The sequence below is a fragment of the Oncorhynchus mykiss genome, chromosome 31 (assembly GCF_013265735.2).
Source record: "Oncorhynchus mykiss isolate Arlee chromosome 31, USDA_OmykA_1.1, whole genome shotgun sequence".
Taxonomy (NCBI): domain Eukaryota; kingdom Metazoa; phylum Chordata; class Actinopteri; order Salmoniformes; family Salmonidae; genus Oncorhynchus; species Oncorhynchus mykiss.
This window is the reverse complement of record NC_050571.1, coordinates 22057474-22083168: the sequence shown is the minus strand read 5'-3', so window position 1 is coordinate 22083168 and position 25695 is coordinate 22057474. Positions and strand designations below refer to the sequence as shown.

Sequence of the window (25695 nt, the reverse complement as noted above, 5' to 3'; positions counted from 1 at the left end):
TAAACAGTTTTGTTAGAGAGTCGAGAGAGTTTATTAGATAACTATTTCTGTGGCGGTACAAATCATATACAAAGGACATTGTGGTCTGGTTTAGTTCTTTCCACTGTTCCCTGACCTGGTTCAGATAGTCAGTCCCTCTATATGCTCACAAGAAATCTATATACTGCTCAAACTGTTTCAGGTTAATAAAGGTTATTTCCAGGATTTTAATATTAAGAAACTGTATCTTTGAGATTGTTGCGCACACTCTTGTTGGACAGTTGATAGACACTTGAATACAAAGAATGCTTTTTCTATCGTCGATAAAACAATGGTCTGCTCAATGTTAAGAGTTCTTCCACGCTTTTCTGAAATAATTTATTTTCTCTGGTAGTAGGATGACTCATGTGGTGAAACGTGGAGAGAATCTGACACCAACAGTTTATAATCAAAATGGGATTAAAACCATTTGTGGACCATAAAAATAAAGAAAATGGAATTGTATCCTGTCCTAATATAATGTAATGTAGAATATAATACTGGGTTGTGTTCTATTTAAACAGACAATCATCCCCTCTTTAGCCCTATGGGCCCTGGTCAAAAAGTAGTGCACTATGAATGGAATAGGGTGCCATTTGGGAGGTAGACATGATGATCTATGGCCCCCCCAGGCTCAGGCCAATTAGGATGCCAAGGTCTTTATTCGCCTGACAACGTCAACAGTGGCACAGCCCTGCTGTTGATTTCACTCAAATCTCCCAGTCATACTGCACACCTACTGGACCTTATAAATTCCTATGTAAGATAACAGCCATCACGGACATCTAATCAAATGGCTACCTAGACTATTTTCACCCCCCCCCCCCCCCCTACACTGCTGCTACTCTCTGTTGTTATCATTTATGCATAGTCACTTTAATAACTACCTACGTGTACATGTTACCTCAATTACCTTGACTCACCGGTGCCCCCGCACATTGACTCTGTACCTGTACCCCCCTGTATATAGTCTCGCTATTGTTATTTTACTGCTGCTCTTGAATTACTTGTTACTTTTATTTCTTATTCTTATTTGTACTGCATTGTCGGTTAGGGGCTTGTAAGTATGCATTTCACTGTAAGGTCTACACCTGCTGTATTCGGCGCATGTGACTAATAAAAAGTGATTTGATTTGAAGTCGTCCCTGGGAGTGAGCCAGCATATGTCACATACATATATCAACTCAATGTTGTTAAAGACAGCTCAACCCATGTTGCCACCTTTGATTGGACCGGCAGGATTCAGACACTATATATAAGTGAAGCTCCATCACCAGCATCAGACATGATGAGGATCAGAAAGCAGCGCTCCTCTTCAGGAGTTGGTTGGGTTTCCTCAAAATGACTCAGAAGGTCACAGGCACATATGAATGCACACATGTAGGCCTTGGTGGTGTCCCAGCAGCATCCTGAAAGGTGAACGTGAATCAATGTCGTTTTTGCGGTCAGCAAACAGGCGTCTTTGGCGGAGATGGACTGTGTGGACTTGATTAATCATCGCCTTCACTGGAACAACTAATGTTTGGAGAGACCCATCTCCCCATCCCACTCTGTATGTGTCCCAAATGGTATCCTATTCCGTATATAGAGCACTACTTTTCCCAAAGCCCTATTTTGACCAGGGCCCATAGGGCTCTGTAGGGAATATGGTAGGGAATATGTAGGGAATATGGTGCCATTTGCTACTGAGAACCCAGAGAGTTGAAACGTAGCTTAGCTGATCTGTTTGGGTTTCATAGCAAGACCATCTTTTGGCAGAAAAAAGGCTGCATTTCCACCAACTCTGACAGGGCCCCTCCATCAGTGACATTATCGCATCCAGTGGAAGACAAAGAATAGAATACAATGTTTGACTTAGGGATAAAGTTTACTTTGGGCTGTGAAGTAGTTCTGTGATAGACCATTGTCAAGGGAACTAAAAGCACACAGACACAATACAGGTGTGCTCCTAAGAGATGGGGAGTTTATAATTTCATAAACAGTTGTGCACGTTGTCTAACCCATAAACGTAAGCACAGCTATTTTTTAAATATAAATACTTCAGGTTAAATGAACTAAAGTGCTCAACTGATGATCTGCTGAATGTTAAACTTTGTTATTTAATTTTACACTTTTTGGATAGCATTAAAAGTTTCCAATGTTTGAACTGCATAACAACCAACCAACCAAACTAGGTCCTAATTTTCTCTCAAAATCCTGAATGGATGAAGAAGGTATCACTGCCTTCTGTGGGTATGTATAAACCAGGTCAACAAACATAAACTATAATTGATTTGCACTGATCCAATTGACTGGAATCCAGCTTCATCAATCTCTTCTCGTTGTGAATAGCTTCAAGTCAAACAGGGCCAATGTTACAGTTGGATTGCAAAGAATTACTTATGCTTAGCTTCAAATTTAATTAGCTCACTTTTCATTTTCCACACAGCTTCTGAGAGGCTGCAGAAAGAGACATTTCATGGAGGCTGGTATGAGTGAGTGATGACAGATGGGATAAGAGGATTGGCTGAAAATCCAAGCCAGGAAAAGAAGGGTATATTCTGATGAAGGCTTTCTGTTCACCAAATGATTGTAGCGCAAATGGGAGGGTCAAAAGGTTTTTCTCAGGGCTATCTTTTACAAGGAACAACTCTGCATGGTAATCTGCAAAGAAACAATGGGTACATGTATTCCCATGTACCCCTATTAACATTGTTGATCCACAAATGTTCCAAATAAGGGTTTTATTATGACGAAGACACAATATGCCAACACGTCTACAGTCAATCACTTTTCAATAGGATGTTATAATAAGCATGACTTCAGTTGGCTGACTATAAATTGCTATTTTGAACTTTTATTTGGTTTTGATACATTTTCAAATAAAATAGCCCTCTGTTGTTCTATGGTATATGATCAAGGAATGGGGACAATTAATTGAGTACAAATGTTTTCTCATCAATTGCAATTATACTGTATGTCCCTCTATCAATGATCATCTAATTACTTCCAGATGTGTCAGTGTTTCAATCTTTCTCAGGAATTTAAACAGGATAATCCCTTTGGAACGTCTTTGATGTCTCTAAATTGCTGGAAAAGTCTTGAGAAGGCACCAAAGTACTATTTCACCACTACTGTGATTATAAGACATGTTTGCCTTAGAAACATGTGTCAGTAGATTCAATCAGCCTGAAAATAAATATTTGGAATGGAGAGGCAGTGTGGGCCATGCACAAATGATCCTACACTGTTAGAATAGTTTGTGGAAAGTTGCTCTAGCTGTCCCAGGCAACTTTGAAAATCAGCATAATAACTTAAATCAAATATATAATTAGTAGGCTAATCTAATTCTAAACTTTCCATTTTCCTCTCCTTCTTTAGTGTTTTGTCATAACTATTCCACTCTCTTTTATGTATTCCACTTGTCTTTTTCAAGTGTTTGATTCGTTGGCTGGCTGTGCATATTAATGAGATGGGACAGAGCTGGTTTTTAAAAGCTGCTGCTCAACAACATGTAGGGGGGATAAAAGGCAAGAAACGCGAGTGCCGTCAAATGCGGATTACATTTCATCTGATCTGAGCGCTCGTCCCGAGCTACTAAGGAGTTCGTCAAAACTCGAGAGTATTCGGAAGAATAGAGATCAAATACTGTTCCTCCTGTCATCTCTAAAGTTAAGGAGCGAATACAAGGAAAGTGTTGTTTGAGTGATTTTTACCAAGCGAAACCAGTCGGGAGGTCCGAATCTGAGGTTCATCATCAGCAGACAAGATGCATCGTTGTACAACAGCAGCGTTGCTTTTGTTAATTATTGCTTTATATTCCCTACAAGCTGAAGGTAATTATCTATTACTATTTGAGTAATGAAAAACGTGTTTTAAGCATTTTACATGTTAAACTGATGGTAATGAGTTTTTAAAAACAATTGGTTGGTTTGGCAGCCAAATTGCACCTGTAATGTTTTACCATTGCCATTAATTTACCATCTCCAAATCTGCTTGCTCACTTTTGGCAACAGTAGGCTATTGTTGTTTATAACCATTGAGATATTACTGTGTTGTACTTCTTGGGTTGTTTTGTAAAATTTTGGCTTTGTTCGTTTGTTATGTTCACCACTCACCCACAGTCTGTAGCCAGGTTACTTTGTATCAAATGTATTCTTCATAGTTTTACATTTATCCAATTCATGGTGGTTAGCCGGTGCTGGTCTTCACCTAACAAAACATATTACAGTTTTGAAACTGCAGTAAAAGTGCAGTAACTGCACTCAACTGTTGTATTTTGGATGCAGTAATTGAAGAATAACTGCAGTGTACGCAGTTGAACTGCAGTTATACTGCACTGTAACTGTAGTTACACTGCAAAATTACCTCATATTTTGGACAAGTATTTGTAGCATACTGAAGTTATACTACAGTGTACTGCACTCTGACTGCAATCGTTTTTTCTGATTAGTCTTGGTCAGTTATCGTGGTTGATGATGAGAATTGTAATGCATTGAGGAATTGGAGATGGTTGATGAGGTCGCCTTGAAGATGTGGGTCACAAGTTCCATAGTGAGCACGAGCCTGGCCACATGCTTGCGCGGGAAACAGCGCGCCTTGATTTACAGTGGAGATAATAATTACGTTTTTCTGTTTTACACTGCCGTTACTGAGCCCTCTTAAATCGTTCTGTTTGTTTTATTCCATACAGGTTTAGTGAGTACTAGGCCTATGCTGCACCTGGCAATCTGTGTGAAGTCAGGAAATCATACCAGAGAGCTAGTCTACAGATGGCTGAAAACGTTCAGACCAAAGTGTTTATTTGAAAGCTTTTATAAAATACATCTGTTTTCTTCACAGCCTACAAGTGCAGGTGCACAAGAAAAGGGCCAAAGATTCGCTACAAGGATGTGCAAAAGCTGGAGATTAAACCCAAACATCCTTTCTGCCAAGAGAAGATGATATTGTGAGTCTTTCTTTGAATCATGTATCTCTCTCTTGCTCTCTCTCTCTTTCTGCATTGCCATTGTCAATCCGATGTTCTGTTTGTTTCAGAGATGTCATTGTGTGCTATTCTGTTTGTTTGCCAAATGCAGTGTCTTGTCTAAATAGTCACTCTGATGTTCTAATCTCCTACTGTATCAAAGCAGCTGATTGACCTATAAATATATTGCTCTGGAATGGAATCTGATAACTCCCCAATCTATACATTCTTGACAAAACGTATTACCTTAAATTAGACAGTAAATGATGGTCTTTGTCCACATGCACCATCCAGTCGCCTATTATTCCCTATCATTTGATCTATTACTTTTTAAGCATTGCTTGCTCAACTGGACCACAGCACAGACAGCTACTGTTGTCGGTGTGAGTGGCTTTGGCATCCAATAGGGACTTTCTCTCTCCAGATAAGAGTGACTGTTTACCTCTTTTTGAGGGTTCCAAAGGGAATTGTATTGCCCTATACTACTGCATGCATCAGACCCCATTGTCAAATAGACACTGATCTTACATTTGAGTCATTTTCGGTGGAAGCAGACCTTACTTTTGTAAAAGGTCACATACTCTTTCGCCATCTGCTGTTCACTTGAGGTATCACACAGAAATGTGTTCCCATCAACAGCATAGAAATACCTTGAAAACAAATGGTGTTTTATCCTGCTGTTATGGAGTACAGTACATTGCTCTCAATATGATCTTAAGACTATAGAGTCCGTCCAACAAAGAGTTGTGTTGGCCCTTGGACTATTAAACTGCTATTTACTGCTTTATTTACTACTGTCCTGGGGTCAATGTGATAAACTTCATTTTCAGGCAGATTAATGCCAACCAGTTAAAGCAGGCCTGCTTGCATAAGATGGTGGGGCCACTGACCTCAGTGTAAATTGAGACTCAGCAGGCTCCAGAAAGAGTACGCCTTCTCTCCTTTGTTGGCTGGCATTGGGTCACATCTCAGAATTTAACATTCTGGGGGGGTGGGGCACCCAAACTGTCACAGCAGCGCTTCCAACTCCAATTTAACCAAGACCTCTTTTGGCTGGGCAGGTGAATCCTTCACTAAGAAGCAGACACACTAATAAGAGATTGATTTGAGAAGCCCCTGCATAGCTCTGGGCACAACACACAGCACATGTCATGACCGGCCGAAATATGCCATAAAGACAGACTAGTATCTCTAACTGCTGCTCTGAATGTCAATGGGTTCATCTGGCCATGCTCAGAGATAATGTATAGGCCTGCCCACCCAGTGCTGTTTCTAAAGCCTGTTCATAGAACCCCTCCATGAGTGTTTACATTTAAGATGTCAGAGATAGAATGTATTAAAGTTATTGCAGTATTCTTACCACATTGCTTGTGTTGTTATAATTACTTTGCAGCTAACATTAACCAACATCGCTTATGATTCTAAAGCAGTAAGGTGGATTAGCTATTTTCTCTTACACTTTTCCTCGCTTCTTTGTTTGTCAGTGTCACCATGGAGAATGTGTCACGCTTCAAGGGGCAGGAGTACTGTCTGCACCCCAAACTGCAAAGCACCAAAAACCTGGTCAAGTGGTTCCGGATCTGGAAGGATAAGCATAGGTGAGAGGTCATCCCACTCCATGAACTAAAGTTGTAAGAGTACTGCTGTTGCATACAGATATAAGATCTTATTTTAATCACCCTGTTCCAGGAGAACTTTACTGCAAGGCAGGAAATGTAAAACTTGTAGTGTATTTGAGATTTAATAAGGCTTCTGAAGTTTTCATCATTAATTATAATCTACATAATAATTCACATTTCCTGTTGCTGCAGGATCATTTTCCTGCTGTAGCAAACTGGCTCAAATGAAGATCCTACATCTGTACTGCAGTTGAAACACATTTAGCATTTTACAGATGGTTATGTTACACACTGCTTTATAGGAACAGAACTGGCACCTATTGTTCATAATACGAACTATAGTGTATTATAGTGCTATTGAAAGTTTGGTTATAGGAATCTATATAGCTATCTAATTTTGTATGATATTTGGCTGTATTTAACACTTTTTTATTGTCTCCTTTGTAGGGTGTATGAAGCTTAACATATAGATTATGTACACAAAGGGAACGAGTGAGAGAAAAAAAACATTAAGACTGTTTTTGTGAAGAACAAGACATTATCTCCCAGAAATCAGTACTTGGTCTTGGAGTGACATTTATCAAGCAGTGATGTCTAGTTTTCTGGTGCCGTTTAAGTTGGCCATCAGGCTAATTATTGTTACTCACTTAAGTCATTTCAACTGTAATAATGGTCATATTTCTCCAATGCCAACGTTCAAGGCTGTGAAAGATGATACAGGAGGAAATGCTGTGAAAGAGGTCCTTCATTAATCTGGCCCAATGTGTTTTTCTTTCGAATAGGAGATGTTTTGTACGCCCTTGAACCATTTGTTTATTCTGGTGACTACAGTATGTGGATGTCTTGTAAGAGGAAAGGAACATAGGGTTCTTGTTATTGTACCAACTGGGAGTAATCCTGCTGTATCTTGCTGTGCACTCCAGAAGTGTCAAACATAGCACACTGTATACGTGTCTAGCGAATGTGATGAAGATAATTATTTAAAAACAACTCTATGTATATCATTCATTTTGTACATTTGAGTCCATTCAAAGAGAATAGTGTAGAAGAGAAAGAAACACATTCAGATGACTAGGTCAATGTCATTTTAGATGTCCTTGGTGCCATTCCCTTTCCATTATGCAATAAATCAGTTGTAGGTTATTATGAGGGGTATGTAAAGTCAGCCTGTTAATTTAGATCTTGTAAGACATATATTTTCTGTACCTGGTAGGAACTATTGTAAACAGCTATTGTATAATAAATTGTCCATTTGTCGTATTTTGTATCATTTTCCTGATGTCTTCAGTGTTCTTCTGCTGTATTTTACAAAGACTGGATGTCTACAATGTCAATATGTTCCATTGTAGAATAAACTCTTCATCATTACCTATGGAAAAGTAATCTTATCAAGATATATCTAATTGTACATCATAAGAATCAAGACATTGAATCATGAAATTGTAAAGCATTTTCGTGATATTATCCAATACCTTTCTGAATGATAACCTTCAGGAAGGTGTGGTTATTTTGTAAGCCATTGATATACATTGTTACAATGACGGTTACATTTTTATTTCACCAAAACAGAATGCTCAATATACATTTTCTTCAAAGAAGGTATACATATATCAATAAACATTTTGTAAATAGACCAATAGCCTATGTTAGTGAGAATGAATTCATCTCAGACTTTCTAGTGTAATGTATTGTATTATTGAGTTTTTGTTGTTTTGCTATTTAAATGTTCGTTCGGTAAGAGAATTTTGGAGTATCTGTTTGGACTGACCCACCAAGCACACATTAAAAACATTCTAAGGAGTGTATGTCAACAAGCACAGCTATATAAAACATTTCAAAAGCACTGTCTAAAACATCCCTTTTATTGTTTCCTTGATATTGTATGTTAGTTGCTAAATCAACGTTGTATTTTCACTCCACACATCTATGAGCGTTCACGTAGTCTAAAAATCAAAACATCAGTCCATTTGTTATCGCTAGATGGTGCTGTAGTACTTAATGAACTGGTCACTGAGCCAACTCTCTGGCAGAGCAACAAAGACACTACACAGATTAGAAACAATTAGTCTTTCCTTATTTTCAGTGTATCTCAGACAGGACCCAACACACAGACAGCACACGCGATTATATCGCACTGCAACTTTGCATTTGCCTTTATAGAAATGCAGAGATGTCTGCATCACAAACACTGTTTTCGAAAATTGAATTGTGTGGCTACCAATCTCAAATAATAAACAAACAATGGAACAAGTTTGCGATTTAAATCTGGTAGGGACACTGATGAAGAACGCATTGAGATTATGGTTGTTGTTTTATTGAGCAGGGCAACAACAGCAAAAACTATCTCGTATTTTCCCCAGTAGATGGCGCAATAACTCTTTCTATCTGATCATTGTGGACAGTACCAAATTATTACATTTCAAATCCAAGATAAACAGTCTGTATCAAATAAAGTAATCTTTGGTTTGTAATCATGTCGAATCTATTGATCGAATATATTCAGGTTGGGACAGTCTGAAAAGTAAAACCTTTTAGCCCGCCGTGACCAGTGCATTTTCAAGCAGTAGCTAGTTATATGTTGTAATTATTATTTTCAGGCCATATAATTTAATTTGTTAAAAATTATATGTGAACGAGTGCAATTGTATGTATAGACAATTTGACACTTGCATATTTATTAATATGGTCAATTATTTTTGTAGGCAGCATTACTGTATGTACATTTACCTGAAAAACACCTGGTAAACATTCAGATTGTCTAAACTGTGACTGTCTCTTCAAAATGTGTAATGACAAAATATAGCTAGATATTATATATTCTGCATTTGAGTCGGCTGCAATGCTGTTAGTGTATCTGACATTCAGATGGTGGTGTTTGCCTGCTGCTACTGATGTGAGATGCGATGTGGATGAATGAGGAAGTTTTCAATTTGGTTGTCTGGTGGTGCATCTGGGTAATATTCATTAGAGCACAACGTAGAAAAACGTAAAATAAAATGTGCACTATAAAACGAAAACAAGCTGTTATTATTGGACAAGTTCATGTAGTCCCTTCCTGTTTAAGTAAAACAAAATCGTTTGGTGCCTTATGAATACAAACCTGTTCGATGGGAGAGGCGGGGATAACATTTGGCAGCTTCATTTCTTGTGGGTGTGAGCTGCGAACGGCATCTGAATTTTAACAAACAGGAACCGAATTGTTTTCAAATAGCTAGCTGTGTTTTCGACATTGTTTGTTTGCTAATATCTGTTTCATTTTGATCAAATTTGTCGTCCGTTAAGACGTTAATTAAAGACTCAAAACGAGAATTGATGGTTTTTGCTCTCCGTTCCTGTTGGATTTGACCTGGTAGGTGCACAACATTTGCAAGCCAGTTTAGCTAACATCGTTAGCATGCTAGCTTACATTTCCTAATTATGTGTACATGTATTTTTTGCTGTTTGTTTGACTAAATAATTGCATTGTTCTGTAGACACATTCACAGGCTGTGTGATGGTTATGCATTTGGCAAAACGTCTTGCTAAAGATGTTCATTGTTTTCATTTAAACCATTGCCAATAATTGTATGCTAGCTAGCAAACGTTGGCAAGCTTGGAAAAGCAGCGTTTGCTAGTTAGCTTGCTAACTTAAAGGGGAATTGAAACACTAACGTTTGGCTTTAGAACACCAGCTAACTGTAAATCGCCATATTGGCATTGTTGCATCATCGCTAGGAGAGTTTTGGAATTCCTGCATTTACTGAGACCATGACCTCTGCGTACATTAATGAACATACTTTGCTGGTGTCAAACCATATATGAAAACATGATACATGTTTTGAAAGATGAGAAGCGGCCCTTTCAAATGATGACAGTGCAGGAGCTTTCATCTTTCCAAGTCCGTCCATTAGACTATGTTCACCGAAATTCACAAATTACATTATGCTTTAGAGACCTCTGATTATTCACTGTTAAGGGTTTATACACATTTTCCATGACTTCTCTATGAATTTTGACCCCATTGTCATGACTTATTATAGCCTACATAGAAAAAGTTAAGATAATTGACACTGGAAGGCTGCTGTGTCTGATCCCATGTAGACCTGCCGTTGTGCCCTTGATCAAGGCACTTAACCCCCCACAAAGTAGAACTGTACCGTTAATTACAGGTTGTCAACATGTGGTCAACCCTCCATCTGGGGAGCTCCTGGTTGTGCAGGCAACTTTACAACCAAATACTTTTGTCTTTTATTAGATTAATAAATCAGGGATCAAATAAGGTAGGCTACTTCAGAGCAAGGTATCTAACTAGGCATGTATATATATATATATATATATATATATATATATATATATAAAGTTATTTGTCTATTAGAATATTTTTTACGTTGTCGCAATTACATTGCTCCTATTTAATAGGGAAATCCAATATTTCCAAAGTTTCAGTGCTTGTAGAAAGGCTCCATTAATGCTTAACTATGGTTAACTAGCAAGAACTGCTCTAAGTTATATTTTAAATTGGCTATATAGTTAGCCTGTCATTATTTTATACCTGCTGCTGAAATATCATTGGGCACTGGCACACACGCAGCACACAGACACTGAAGGGTGTTTCTGAAAATGGCTGATACTGTAGATTTTTAAGTGATTGATAATATTTAAGTGGAAGACGCTGTCATACACTTCAATCCAGAGGATCCCAAACATGCTCAACGGGTGACATGTCTGAGCATACAGGCCGTGTAAGAACTGGGACATTTTCAGCTTCCAGGAATTGTGTACAGATCCTTGCGACATGGGGTGGATCCTTATCATGGCGGTGGATGAATGGCACAACAATGGGTCTCAGGATCTTGTCATGGTATCACTTTGCATTGAAATTGCCATCAATAAAATGCAATTGCGTTCATTGTCTAACTTACAGTGCATTCGGGAAGTATTCAGACCCCTTGACTTTTTCAACATTTTATGTTACAGCCTTATTCTAAAATTGATTAAATGAATAAAAAATACTTGTCAATCTACACACAATATCCAATAATGACAACTAAAATGAGTTTTATAAATTTTTGCAAATGTATTAAAAATAAAAAATTGATACCGTCTCTACATAAGTATTCAGACCATTTGCTATGAGACTCAAAATTGAGCTCAGGTGCATCCTGTTTTCGTTGATCATCCTTGATGTTTCTACATCTTGATTGGAGTCCACCTGTGGTAAATTCACTTGATTGGATGGGATTTAGAAAGGCGCACACCTGTCTATATAACATCCCACAGTTGACTGCATGTCAGAGCAAAAACCAAGCCATGAGGTCAAAGGAATTGTCCTTAGAGCTCAGAGACAGGATTGTGTCGGCACAGATCTAGGGATAGCCCACTTGGAGTTAGCCAAAAGGTACCTAAAGGACTCTGACCATGAGAAACAAGATTCTTTGGTCTGATGAAACCAAGATGGAACTCTTTGGCCTGAATGCCAAGCGTCACACCTGGAGAAAACCTTCCCTACGGTGAAGCGTGGTAATGGCCGTATCATGCTGTGTTGATGTTTCTCAGCGGCAGGGACTGGGAGACTAGTCAGGATCGAGGGAAAGATGAACGGCGCAAAGTACGTAGAGATCCTTGATGAAAACCTGATGCAGAGTGCTCAGGAACTCAGACTCTGGCGAAGGTTCATCTTCCAACAGGACAATGACCCTAAGCACACAGCGAAGACAACAAAGAAGTGGCTTTGGGACAAGTCTTTGAATGTCCTTGAGTGGCCCAGCCAGAGCCCGGACTTGAACCGGATCGAACATCTCTGGAGAGACCTGAAAATAGCTGTGCAGCGACGCTCCCCATCCAACATGACAGACCTTGAGAGGCTCTGCAGAGAAGAATGGGAGAAACTCCCCAAATACAGGTCTGCCAAGCTTGTAGCGTCATACCCAAGAAGACTCGAGACTAATTGCTGCCAAAAGTGCTTCAACAAAGTACTGAGTAAAGGGTCTGAATACGTGTGTGTGTATGTATATATATATATATATATATATATATATATATATATATACACACACATCTCTCTAAACCTGTTTTTGCTTTGTCATTATGTGGTATTGTGTGTAGAGGGATTAAATACATTTTAGAATAAGGCAGTAACGTAACAAAATGTGAAAAACATCAAGGGTTCTGAATTTTTTTCTGAATGTGCTGTATGCTTGCCCGTAGCCCCACCGCCACCATGGGGCACTCTGTTCACAACGTTGACATCAGCAAACCGCTCGCCCACACAACACCATACACATTGTCTGTGGTTGTGAGGCTGGTTGGACGTACTGTCAAATTCTCTAAAACAACTTTGGTGTCGGCTTATGGTAGAGAAATTAACAAGTTTCTGGCAACAGCTCTGGTGAACATTCCTGCAGTCAGCATACCAATTGCATGCTCCCTCAACTTGAGACATCTGTGACATTGTGTTGTGTGACAAATCTGCACATTTTAGTGGCCTTTTTGTTTTGTTATGATCATGCTGTTTAATCAGCTTCTTGATACGCCACACCTGTCAGGTGGATGGATTATCTTGGCAAAGGAGAAATGCTAACTTAACAGGGATGTAAACAAATTTGTGCACAATTTGAGAGAATTAAGATTTTTGAGCATATTGAACATTTTGGATCTTTTATTTCAGCTCATGGAACATGGGACCAACACTTTATATGTTGTGTTTATATTTTTTGTTCAGTTTACAATACAATGTAATATTATGAATCTACAGTTTGTTCTCAACCCTGGGAACCAAGGGCCTGGGAGGCTCACAGGGATATTGGTATGCACAGGACTTTCAACTGAAAACGTATGTACTTAAGCACATAAAAGCTTTAAAACAGCAAAGTTTTCTCTCTGTCTCATGGCAAAATGTGTAGAATTGCAGGATATTAGCTTTAAAGCTGCACCAACGAAAAATCTCTCTGCCCCATGACAAAATATTTAGAATTGCAGGAATTTAGCTTGAAAGTTTTTCTCTGATAAGAGGCGGGCCTTTCAAATGTCCTTTCCCTGGCCTGAGACTTGGTTCGTCCAGCCATGCGCTGCAGACGTCATACTAAAACTCCTTGTAGACTTGTGTTCTGATCACGAGGGGTCCCTGATGAATTTGCTATCACAAAAAGTTTGTGAACCCCAGCCTAATGAAGATGTAAACTCTTAGAGCATATTGAGTCATCCTTATTTTGTAAAGATTGATAATCTGAATTCAGAATGGTATTACCTTTTACTGTGAAGGAGGTACAGATGTTTTAGTGACTGGTGGAACGTACTACTATGGTATGTTCTGTGATCTGACACGCTGTTATCTGGCTAGCATATTAAACACATGCACCAAAACATATTAAAAATTGAGTCTTACATTGATAAGGAAAGACATACACAAGTAATATAACTAGAATAAAATAACTTTATTGAAAGAATAAGGTTAGGGGAATTCATTCACACCTGGAAACAAAGTTACATCATGCTATCATAAAAATAACAACCTACAGTTGAAGTCGGGAGTTTACATACACCTTAGCCAAATACATTTAAACTCCGTTTTTAACCATTCCTGACACTTAATCCTAGTAACAATTCCCTGTCTTAGGTCAGTTAGGATCACCACTTAATTTTAAGAATGTGAAATGTCAGAGTAATAGTAGAGTGATTTATTTCAGCTTTGATTTCTTTCATCACATTCCCAGTGGGTCAGAAGTTTACATACACTCAATTAGTACTTGGTAGCATTGCCTTTAAATTGTTTAACTTGGGTCAAACGTTTCGGATAGCCTTCCACAAGCTTCCCACAATAAGTTGGGTGAATTTTGGCCCATTTCCCCTGACAGAGCTGGTGTAACTGAGTTAGGTTTGTAGGCCTCCTTGCTCGCACATGCTTTTTCAGTTCTGCCACAAATTTTCTATAGGATTGAGGTCAGGGCTTTGTGATGGGCCACTCCAATACCTTGACTTTGTTCTCCTTAAGCCATTTTTTCACAACTTTGGAAGTATGCTTGGGGTCATTGTCCATTTGGAAGACCCATTTGTGACCAAGCTCTAACTTCCTGACTGATATCTTGAGATGTTGCTTCAACATATCCACATAATTCCTCATGATGCCATCTATTTTGTGAAGTGCACCAGTCCCTCCTGCAGCAAAGCACCCCCACAACATGATGCTGCCACCCTCGCACTTCACAGTTGGGATGGTGTTCTTCGGCTTGCAAGCCTCCCCCTTTTTCCTCCGAACATAACGATGGTCATTATGGCCAAACAGTTCTATTTTTGTTTCATCAGACCAGAGGACATTTCTCCAAAAAGTACGATCTTCGTCCCCATGTGCAGTTGCAAACCGTAGTCTGGCTTTTTTTATGGCGGATTTGGAGCAGTGGCTTCTTCCTTGCTGAGCGGCCTTTCAGGTTATGTCGATATAGGACTTGTTTTACTTTGGATATAGATACATTTTGTACCTGTTTCCTCCAGCATCTTCACAAGGTCCTTTGCTGCTGTTCTGGGGTTGATTTGCACTTTTCGCACTAAAGTACGTTCATCTCTAGGAGACAGAACACGTCTCCTTCCTGAGCAGTATGACTGCTGCGTGGTCCCATGGTGTTTATACTTGCGTACTATTGTTTGTACAGATGAACGTGGTACCTCCAGACGTTTGGAAATTACTCCCAAGGATGAACCAGACTTGTGGAGGTCTACAATTTTTTTCTGAAGTCTTGGCTGATTTCTTTTGATTTTCCCATGATGTCAAGCAAAGAGGCACTGAGTTTGAAGGTAGGCCTTGAAATACATCCACAGGTACACCTCCAATTGACTCAAATGATGTCAATTAGCCTATCAGTAGCTTCTAAAGCCATGACATTTTCTGGAATTTTCCAAGCTGTTTAAAGGAACAGTCAACTTAGTGTATGTCAACTTCTGACCCACTGGAATTGTCATACAGTGAAATGTGTCTGTAAACAATTGTTGGAAAAATGACTTGTCATGCACAAAGTAGATGTCCTAACCGACTTGCAAAAACTATAGTTTGTAAACAAAAAAAATGTGGAGTGGTTGAAAAATAAGTTTTTTAATGACTCCAACCTAAGTGTATGTAAACTTCCGACTTCAACTGTACATACAATGTTCATTAAGGTATGTCATCAAAATTCAACTGTAATTACAAAATATTTTAAAAATAAGACAATTGGCTTTTACAACTTAAATTCTTCTTGCATACATTCCACTAAGTCTATAGCCTAATAAGCATTTGGCTGTGCCCGCTATAAAATCTGCTAAACTGTGTATGGACCAATAAACTGATTTGAATACAGGAACAGTCCGAATGGGAACAAATTAAAAGCTTGCAAGAAAAGGGGAAAGACCAGTGTGAACCTGAGCTACTGCGTGAAGACTAGGATTTATCTTTGCTCGTAGCTATGTATGGTATGTATGTCTGTGTCATGTGAGGGTGTGATTGTCCCTCAGCCCTGTTTGCAGCCACAGCAGCATGTTGTCCAGTCTCTCCAGCCCCTGCCTATCCTTGTCACCATGGGGGCAGCTATTGACTGCCTGGCTCACAGGAGACATGTCTATAGTGTCGTCCTCCACAAAGGTCTGAGAGCTGACATCCATCACAGGGTCCTACAGACAGTGAGTATTTAAAATAAAAAATGTAAAAACAAATGTTATATATAATCTGCCTAATAGTACATTCAGTTATTTTCCAGTCAAAAAGCTGAGCTGAGAGGGACCACGTGGTGGCTCTAACTTCCTCCAGCTCCTCCATTTCAATCTCATCCTCTTTGTCCTCGTCTTCCCCAAGTAGCACATAAAGGGAATCATGAATGGAAGGGAATTGTACAAGTTATCAATCGGCTTGCAAGGCGACAAAGTTACATTTTATTATCCAAAGGTTTTCATTTGAGAACATAACAATGTAATCTGATAGTCCAAAACTGAAATAATGTGATGTATGCATGTAAGTAGCTGTCATGAACCAGCTACACCAGGATAGTTTAGTTACAAAGCTGACTACCAGCATTAGATTTCAGAAGTCGTTATAGATAGGTATATGCTTTTTGTTTTTGGACATAACACTAAAATCACCAAGAAATCAGCTTTGTTGTTGTTGGAAAATCTGTTCCCAAGTATTCCCATGCATAAATAGCACATTTGTGATCATATCCCATTGTAAACTAGGTTTGAAATTATTCTGTTTTTGTCTAATTCTATATCTGTTAGGGATTCAGCCGCTCAATGACAAATTGTCCCATGGCTAAGTGTAATTGGGGGCCCCTGTCATAAGGTTTTGCTTCAGGCTTAGGCTACATACATTCTTGCAATGAACATCCAGCAGGCTTACTATTGTTAGCTAGGATTCCTATCACAGATAACTTGATATATTATGTTGTTTTTATGTAGTTAGCTAGCTAGATAATTACTATAGCTTGTCTACTTGCCTTGTTAACAATTTAATTTCACAGACTAATCAATCTGAAAAAATAAAGTAAAAACAAATTGTTTCTCACCTTTATTGATTACCTAATCTCAGTAACTGAGCTGTCAGTTGTGAGACATTTTTCAGGTCCAGTAGAGGAAAGGTGCCTGCCAGTGGCAGCATTCACTTTCAGTATCCACGCTAAAACTCACATTTTGCTCACTCCTATCAGCGAGGCATTGGCGTCAGTCGTTAGTATGGAAATTAAAGATGGCGCTACCCAGACTTCTAATGAACATTGTTCAAGATCAAAATACTAAATATAGAGATCTTTCTATTACAAGCACATGTTTAGTATTAGTGGATTGAAAACATCTCTTTGCTTAGATCTACTTCCTGAAGGGTTTCCATTACCCTTTAACAACCTAAGTCACAGCAAGCTACCATCAGCCCTCCAAGAGATCGCTAGCTACGTTTTAATTTTGGTTTAGTATTAATGTTAATATTAGACATAGCTATGACATGACCCCAACGTGCATGTTCGTTTTCTCACAAATACTTTTTTATTGTACGGTTGATGCCTGAAATATGATGGAATGGTCACTCAGAATAGTCTGCATTACATAGGCAAGTCTCCCACATCAACAATAATATTTAGCTTAAAAAGCTTTGTTGTCATGTCCTCTGCTCTGCAATTACATTTTCTTTAGAGTAATCAATGCCAGGTCTCCCCATCCAACAATTTCTTGCTTCAAATGCAAAGTTTTCATGTCCCCTGTTCTTTTGTCTTGCCCATTCACCCTCTGAAGGGCACACATACACAATTTGTCCCAATGCTTAAAAATCCTAATTTAACCGGTCTTCTCCCCTTTATCTACACTGATGGAAGTGGATTTAAGGAGTGTGCACAGTTATGAACTTCAAGTTGTTAATAAACCAATTAGGCACATTTGGACAGTCGTCTTTACAAAATTTTGATCCAAAATGCAATGGTTCATTGGATCAGTCTAAAATTATGCCCATACACTGCTGCCATCTAGTGGCCAAAATCTAAATCCCCCCTGGGCTGGAATAATACATTATGGCTTTTCTCTTGCATTTCAAAGATGATGGTACAAAAAAAAAGAATTTTTTTTTTTTTTTTTTTTTTTTTTTTTTTCTCTTCTTCTTTGTGTTATGTTTTACCAGATCTGATGTGTTATATTCTCCAACATTAATTTCAGATTTCCACAAACTTCAGTGTTTCCTTTCAAATGGTATGAAGAATATCCTTATATCCTTGTTTCAGGTCCTGGGCTACAGGCAGTTAGATTTGGGTATGTCATTTTAGGTCAATTTTTTTTTTTTTTAAAGGGGCGGATCCTTAAGAGGTTTTAACAAATTACATCAATAAGGGATCATAGCTTTCACCTGGATTCACCTTTATTTAACTAGGCAAGTCGGTTAAGAACAAATTCTTATTTTCAATGACGGCCTAGGAACAGTGGGTTAACTGCCTTGTTCAGGGGCAGAACAACAGATTTTTATCTTGTCAGCTCGGGGATTCGATCTTGCAATCTTTCGGTTACTAGTCCAACGCTCTAACCACTCAGCTACCCTGCCGCCCATAAATTGGAGAATGGCAGGACAGGAACATCAAGTCACTAAGTGCACAGCCTCCTGCCATGTGAGATTGTTGTTGCTAGAGGATTGTTTTGTAATGGAAACGGGCCAAGCATAACCAAATCTGGTCAGATTCCCTGTCGAGCCTAGGACAGGACATCCAAAAAGCCTGAAACCGATGAGTGTGAAACTAACCTGCTAAGCCAAGAGGTTCTCTCAACAGAAAAAGGTGAGCCTTAGAATAACTACCCTTGCCTGGGTAGGCCTATATCCAAAGGGGTACAGGCCTATCTTGTGATCAGATGCTTGTAGAAGATGCGTTGAGGTGTCCTGTACTTTAAACCTGCTGAATGTCTCTGTTCAGATTACCACAGCCTAAATCAGCTGTCTATCAGGCCAGGGGATTTCTCTGCTTGGTTTGAGCTCTCCTCCTGGTCTTGGTTTGCCACTCCTTTCCATCACTGTCCCTGGCAGCGTAGATGGACAGTCGTGAACCAGGGGGTGTCACCAGTATGAATTATCCCCTCCACATACTGTAGCTGTTGTGACTGTCTATCACTTTGTATTGAGTGAAAGGGTTCCTATGTCTTTAGGCTTATGTCTTGTTGTGATAACTTATTTCATGGGTCTAGTTATTTTGATTGTTTAGCTTTATAAGTGAAATGTTAGAGAACCTGATGTAGTCTGTCTGTAGGCAGGGAAGTGTTTGACAGCAGAAGATTAACATGTTGGGATGAAGCACCATCTGACAACTGCTACATTGAGGCCATTTTGTTTTCCTGTTGATTGAGTGGAGAGAGCAGTGGAGTTGAAGGCACAGGATTTTTCTTAACTTCTTAAAGCTTTTTTTCAAACAAATGTGCATCCTGTAGTACTAACTCAAAAAAGTTCTGGGACACTAAAGTCCATGGAGAATAAGAGCATCTCCTCCCAGCTGCCCACTGCTCTGAGGCTAGGAAACACAGTCACCACCGATAAATCCACTATAATTGAGAATTTCAATAAGCATTTCTCTACGGCTGGCCATGCTTTCCACATGGCTACCCCTACCCCGGTCAACTGCCCGGCACCCTCCACGGCAACCCGCCAAAGCCCCCACCATTTCTCCTTTACCCAAATCCAGATAGCTGATGTTCTGAAAGAGCTGCAAAATCTGGACCCCTACAAATCAGCCGGGCTAGTCAATCTGGTCCCTCTCTTGCTTAGCCTGTTCAACCTCTCTTTCGTATTGTCTGAGATTCCCAAAGATTGGAAAGCTGCCGTGGTCATCCCCCTTTTCAAAGGGGGTGACACTCTAGACCTGCTACAGACCTATATCTATCCTACCCTGTCTTCGAAAGCCAAGTTAACAAACAGATTACTGACCATTTCGAATACCTTCTCCGCTATGCAATCTCGTTTCAGAGCTGGTCATGGGTGCACCTCAGCTACGCTCAAGGTTCTAAACGACATTATAACCGCCATCGATAAGAGACATTACTGTGCAGCCATATTCATCGACCTGGCCAAGGCTTTCGACTCTGTCAATCACAACATTCTCATCGGCAGACTCGACAGCCTTGGTTTCTCAAATGCTTCACCAACTACTTCTCTGATAGAGTTCAGTGTGTCAAATCGGAGGGCCTGTTGTCTGGACCTCTGACAGTCTCTATGGGTGTGCCACAGGGTTCAATTCTCGGGCCGATTCTCTTTTCTGTATACATCAATGATGTTGCTTTTCTGCTGGTGATTCTCTGATCCACCTCTACGCAGACGACACCGTTCTGTATACTTCTGACCCCTCTTTGGACACTGTTAACTAACCTCCAGATGAGCTTCAATGCCATACAACTCTCCTTCCGTGGCCTCCAACTGCTCTTAAACGCAAGTAAAACTAAATGCATGCTATTCAATCGATCACTGCCTGCACCTGCCCGCCCGACTAGCATCACTACTCTGGACGGCTCTGACTTAGAATACGTGGACAACTACAAATACCTAGGTGTCTGGTTAGACTGTGAACTCTCCTTCCAGACTCACATTAAGCATCTCCAATCCAAAATTAAATCTAGAATCGGCTTCCTATATCGCAACAAAGCATCCTTCACTCATGCTGCCAAACATACCCGAGTAAAACTGACCATCCTAGCGATCCTCGACTTCGGTGATGTCGTCTATAAAATAGCTCCAACACTCTACTCAACAAACTGGATGCAGTCTATCACAGTGCCATCTGTTTTGTCACCAAAGCCCCATACACTACCCACCATTGCGACCTGTACGCTCTCGTTGGCTGGCCCTCGCTTCAGACTCGTCGCCAAACCCACTGGCTACAGGTTATCTACAAGTCTCTGCTAGGTAAAGGTCACCATAGCAGCACCCACTCGTAGCACGCGCTCCAACAGGTATATCTCACTGGTCACCCCCAAAGCCAATTCCTCCTTTGGTCATCTTTCCTTCCAGTTCTCTGCTGCCCATGACTGGAATGAATTGCAAAAATCTCTGAAGCTGGAGATTCCCATCTCCCTCGCTAGCTTTAAGAACCAGCTGTCAGAGCAGCTCACAGATCACTGCACCTGTCCATAGCCCATCTGTAAACAGCCCATCTATCTACCTCATTCCCATACTGTATTTATTTATTTATTTATTTTGCTCCTTTTGCACCACAGTATCTCTACTTGCACATCCATCTTTTTCACATCTACCATTCCAGTGTTTAATTGCCATATTGTAATTACTTCGCCACCATGGCCTATGTATTGCCTTAACTCCCTTATTTGACCTTATTTGCACTCACTGTATATAGACTTTTTTTTCTCTACTGTATTATTGACTATGTTTTGTTCTTTCCATGTGCAACTCTGTGTTGTATGTGTCGAACTGCTATGCTTTATCTTGGCCAGGTCGCAGTTGCAAATGAGAACTTGTTCTCAACTAGCCTACCTGATTAAATAAAGGTGAAATAAAAAATGTTTTAAGAAGTTGCAGCGATGAGACAAGACAGTAACTACTACTAATTGGAGACCACGGAATTGGGGAGAGAAAGGGGTAAAAAAAAATAAGACAATGTGTTTGAACATGTAATCTGTGAATGCCTGAAATCAATTATCTTGTTGTTGTTAACCAAATGATGTTGCTACTGTGAGACTGACATACAGGCATGACTGATGGCATGAAAAACCCATGTTTTAAGTTGGCAAGAAATAGTCATGAATGTTCATAAAATATGCTGTGCATATATCAGCACATCTCTTAATTTTAGATAAAAGATTATCACTTAGGTAGAAAAATGAAATGTGTTTATCTGAGGGTAGCCTTTGACATGTGGAACTTACACAATAGTCAACAACTTAATAAAACATCTGATTGTCTTAATAAAAAGCTTATGGATATAACGACTAGATTAATTAGTTGAAACAAACAGCAGAAAATGTCCATACTTTTTTTTATTTGAATCCAAATATGAAAGTGGGCTTGATGGGTATGCTTACCTTAAAGTAAATTCTCCTAACCTGATACGAAATTTCAATTATTATTATAATTTTTTTTATTTTTATTTTTTACCCCTTTTTCTCCCCAATTTCGTGGTATCCAATTGTTGTAGTAGCTACTATCTTGTCTCATCGCTACAACTCCCGTACGGGCTCGGGAGAGACGAATGTTGAAAGTCATGCGTCCTCCGATACACAACCCAACCAAGCCGCACTGCTTCTTAACACAGCACGCATCCAACCCGGAAGCCAGCCGCACCAATGCGCCGGAGGAAACACCGTGCACCTGGCCAAGGACACCCCTACCGACCAAGCCCTCCCTAACCCGGGCGACGCTAGGCCAATTGTGCGTCGCCCCACGGACCTCCCCGGTCGCGGCCGGTTACGACAGAGCCTGGGCGCGAACCCAGGGACTCTGATGGCACAGCTGGCGCTGCAGTACAGCGCCCTTAACCACTGCGCCACCCGGGAGGCCGAAATTTCAATTTGAACATAAGTTGTATCCCATCTAGACAACCCTATAATGGTCCCACCTGATCCTACCTGCCTTCCATCTTTGAGGACATGTATTTTCATTGTTCGAGCGACCATTCGACTATCTTCTCAATATAATAGAACGTCTTGGACCTAACAAAGCAGCTTCTTTCAAACACTTAATTTTCTTACTCTCCATTCTCTCCTGCAGCTTAGCTACTGAAGTCCTGATCAGGATTCGCGGTCTGTCAATGAGGAACTACAGGCTCATCTTTTGCCATAACCTGAAGCAGCCATAGATGACCATTCGATTCACTGCTAGTGAGTGGTGCTGAAGATAAGGTGAACTACTGGGTGTTTTAAGTGCTGAACGGTGAGTACAACAACATATAGGTTTGTGTGAGCTTTGAGCTAACATTCAGAGCCACAACACACTGATGTGGTTGAATAGAGGCTGCAGTCAGTCATTGATGTGTGAATGGGTCAGATCTGGATTTGTTTTCAGACTAATATGCCCTAGGCTGACCTGTATTATAAACTGGGTGGTTCGATCCCTGAATGCTGATTGGCTGACAGCCGTGGTATATTGGACTGTATACCACGGGTATGACAACACTTATTTTTACAGCTGTAATTATGTTGGTAATCAGTTTATAATAGCAAATATGCACCTCTGGTGTTTATGGTATATTGGCAATGTACCACGGCTAAGGTCTGTATCCAGGCACTCCGCGTTGTGCGTAAGAACAGCCCTTAGCCGTGGTATTATGGCCGTATACCGCACCCCCCCCGAGCCTTATTGCTTAAGTAGAGCCATTCTTTAGGGAGGTCGCTGGCCTGGGTAGTGTGTGTTTGTTTAATAGGGCACAGAACACTGAAACCCATCACTGAAATGTAGCCTAGCTAGCGCTCCAAGCCCAAGCACCTGCTCCCATTAACATTGTAACTATCTATGCTTGTTCTGATGGCTGTCAGACACATGCACATGACACTAATTAATAACCCACTCACTCCGAGCTAGCTGGAACCTGATAACAACTACACTGGCTCAGCGCTAGCTGGGTCTGATAACCACACTGGCTGCCCTGTGTGTGTTTAGATATGTATGTTTAGATATGTATGTTGGATGGCGAACACAGCCCGTGACAGTGTCTCTCTCTCCGGTGTGTGTTTAGATGTGTATGTTTAGATATGTATGTTGGATGGAGAACACAGCCCGTGACAGTGTCTCTCTCTCCGGTGTGTGTTTAGATATGTATGTTTAGATATGTATGTTGGATGGAGAACACAGCCCGTGACAGTGTCTCTCTCTCCGGTGTGTGTTTAGATATGTATGTTTAGATATGTATGTTGGATGGAGAACACAGCCCGTGACAGTGTCTCTCTCTCCGGTGTGTGTTTAGATATGTATGTTTAGATATGTATGTTGGATGGAGAACACAGCCCGTGACAGTGTCTCTCTCTCCGGTGTGTGTTTAGATATGTATGTTTAGATATGTATGTTGGATGGAGAACACAGCCCGTGACAGTGTCTCTCTCTCTGGTGTGTGTTTGGCGGTGGCGGACATCCAGACCTTCGGAAGCAGCTCGGCTGTGGAAGCGATGAGGAAGAGCCTCTCTCCTTCCCCCAGCAACTCCCTGACACCAGCCAGGGTTTTTGGGGTTCCCCTAGATGAGGTGCAGCAGAGCGGCCAGCCAGGCCAGGAGGTCCCCCTACTGGTCAGGCACATCGTAGAGTACGTCGAAGAGCATGGTGAGTGGAACATTCACAAGCTGTATTTCTAACTAGAGACTCATTCCTCAGGCATCAAACGGGAGCCAGTACTTTGTCCAGTAGTTTATTTCCTGGTTGTCTATCGACCGAGAGCAACACAGGAGAGCTGCACAGATTGGACCTCCAAAATACATGCTCTCTCTCTGGCAAATTAATCACCTCATTAAGCATCACATTTACCTTAATGTATATTTTTATGTGCACTGTAAATCCCATTATTCTGCCACTGTCTTGTTTTATATCGTCGGGGATTGTTTTGACAATTCTCTCCGGTACTTTAGAAGAACATGTACCTGTTGTCATTTCAGCCTCTATCAATCCCAATTGGCGACACTTCGACCTGTTGTTATTTAAACCGCTGTAATCAACCCCAACTGGCGACACTTCGACCTGTCGTTATTTCAGCTTCTGTAATCAATCCCAACTGGCGACACTTCGACCTGTCGTTATTTAAACCGCTGTAATCAATCCCAACTGGCGACACTTCGACCTGTCGTTATTTAAACCGCTGTAATCAATCCCAACTGGCGACACTTCGACCTGTTGTTATTTAAACCGCTGTAATCAATCCCAACTGGCGACACTTCGACCTGTTGTTATTTAAACCGCTGTAATCAATCCCAACTGGCGACACTTCGACCTGTCGTCATTTAAACCGCTGTAATCAATCCCAACTGGCGACACTTCGACCTGTTGTTATTTAAACCGCTGTAATCAATCCCAACTGGCGACACTTCGACCTGTCGTTATTTCAGCTTCTGTAATCAACCACAACTGGCGACACTTCGACCTGTCGTTATTTAAACCGCTGTAATCAATCCCAACTGGCGACACTTCGACCTGTCGTTATTTAAACCGCTGTAATCAATCCCAACTGGCGACACTTCAACCTGTCGTTATTTAAACCGCTGTAATCAATCCCAACTGGCGACACTTCAACCTGTCGTTATTTAAACCGCTGTAATCAATCCCAACAAGCGACACTTCGACCTGTTGTTATTTAAACCGCTGTAATCAATCCCAACTGGCGACACTTCGACCTGTCGTTATTTCAGCTTCTGTAATCAATCCCAACTGGCGACACTTCGACCTGTCGTTATTTCAAGCTTCTATATTCAATCCCAACTGGCGACACCTTGACCTGTTATTTAAACCGCTGTAATCAATCCCAACTGGCGACACTTCGACCTGTTGTTATTTCAGCTTCTGTAATCAATCCCAACTGGCGACACTTTGACCTGTCGTCATTTAAACCGCTGTAATCAATCCCAACTGGCGACACTTTGACCTGTCGTTATTTCAGCCTCTGTAATCAATCCCAACTGGCGACACTTCGACCTGTCGTTATTTCAGCCTCTGTAATCAATCCCAACTGGCGACAC

At 40.5% G+C, this 25695-nt stretch overlaps 2 protein-coding genes across 6 annotated transcripts in view; both read left to right on the top strand.

Moving 5' to 3' along the window:
- The first annotated feature begins 3766 nt into the window (after positions 1–3766).
- Positions 3767–7045, top strand: cxcl14 (chemokine (C-X-C motif) ligand 14). Its single transcript, NM_001281358.1, has 4 exons — positions 3767–3833; positions 4840–4945; positions 6448–6561; positions 7030–7045. The coding sequence occupies exons 1-4, from the start codon at positions 3767–3769 to the stop codon at positions 7043–7045; spliced, it is 303 nt and encodes a 100-aa protein (NP_001268287.1).
- A 1706-nt stretch (positions 7046–8751) lies between these two features.
- LOC110504785 (protein FAM13B) overlaps positions 8752–25695 on the top strand; it is a 60938-nt gene continuing 43994 nt past the window's right edge. For 4 of the 5 annotated variants that reach the window (XM_036969783.1, XM_036969782.1, XM_036969784.1 and 1 more), the window contains exons 1-3: positions 8752–9931; positions 22751–22912; positions 24112–24292. In XM_036969783.1, the coding sequence (XP_036825678.1) occupies positions 24142–24292 (151 nt within the window). In that variant the 5' untranslated portion in view covers positions 8752–9931; positions 22751–22912; positions 24112–24141. Of the gene's footprint in view, positions 9932–16041; positions 16207–22750; positions 22913–24111; positions 24293–25695 lie in introns of all 5 variants that reach the window. The other variant, XM_036969781.1, reaches the window with a different exon arrangement.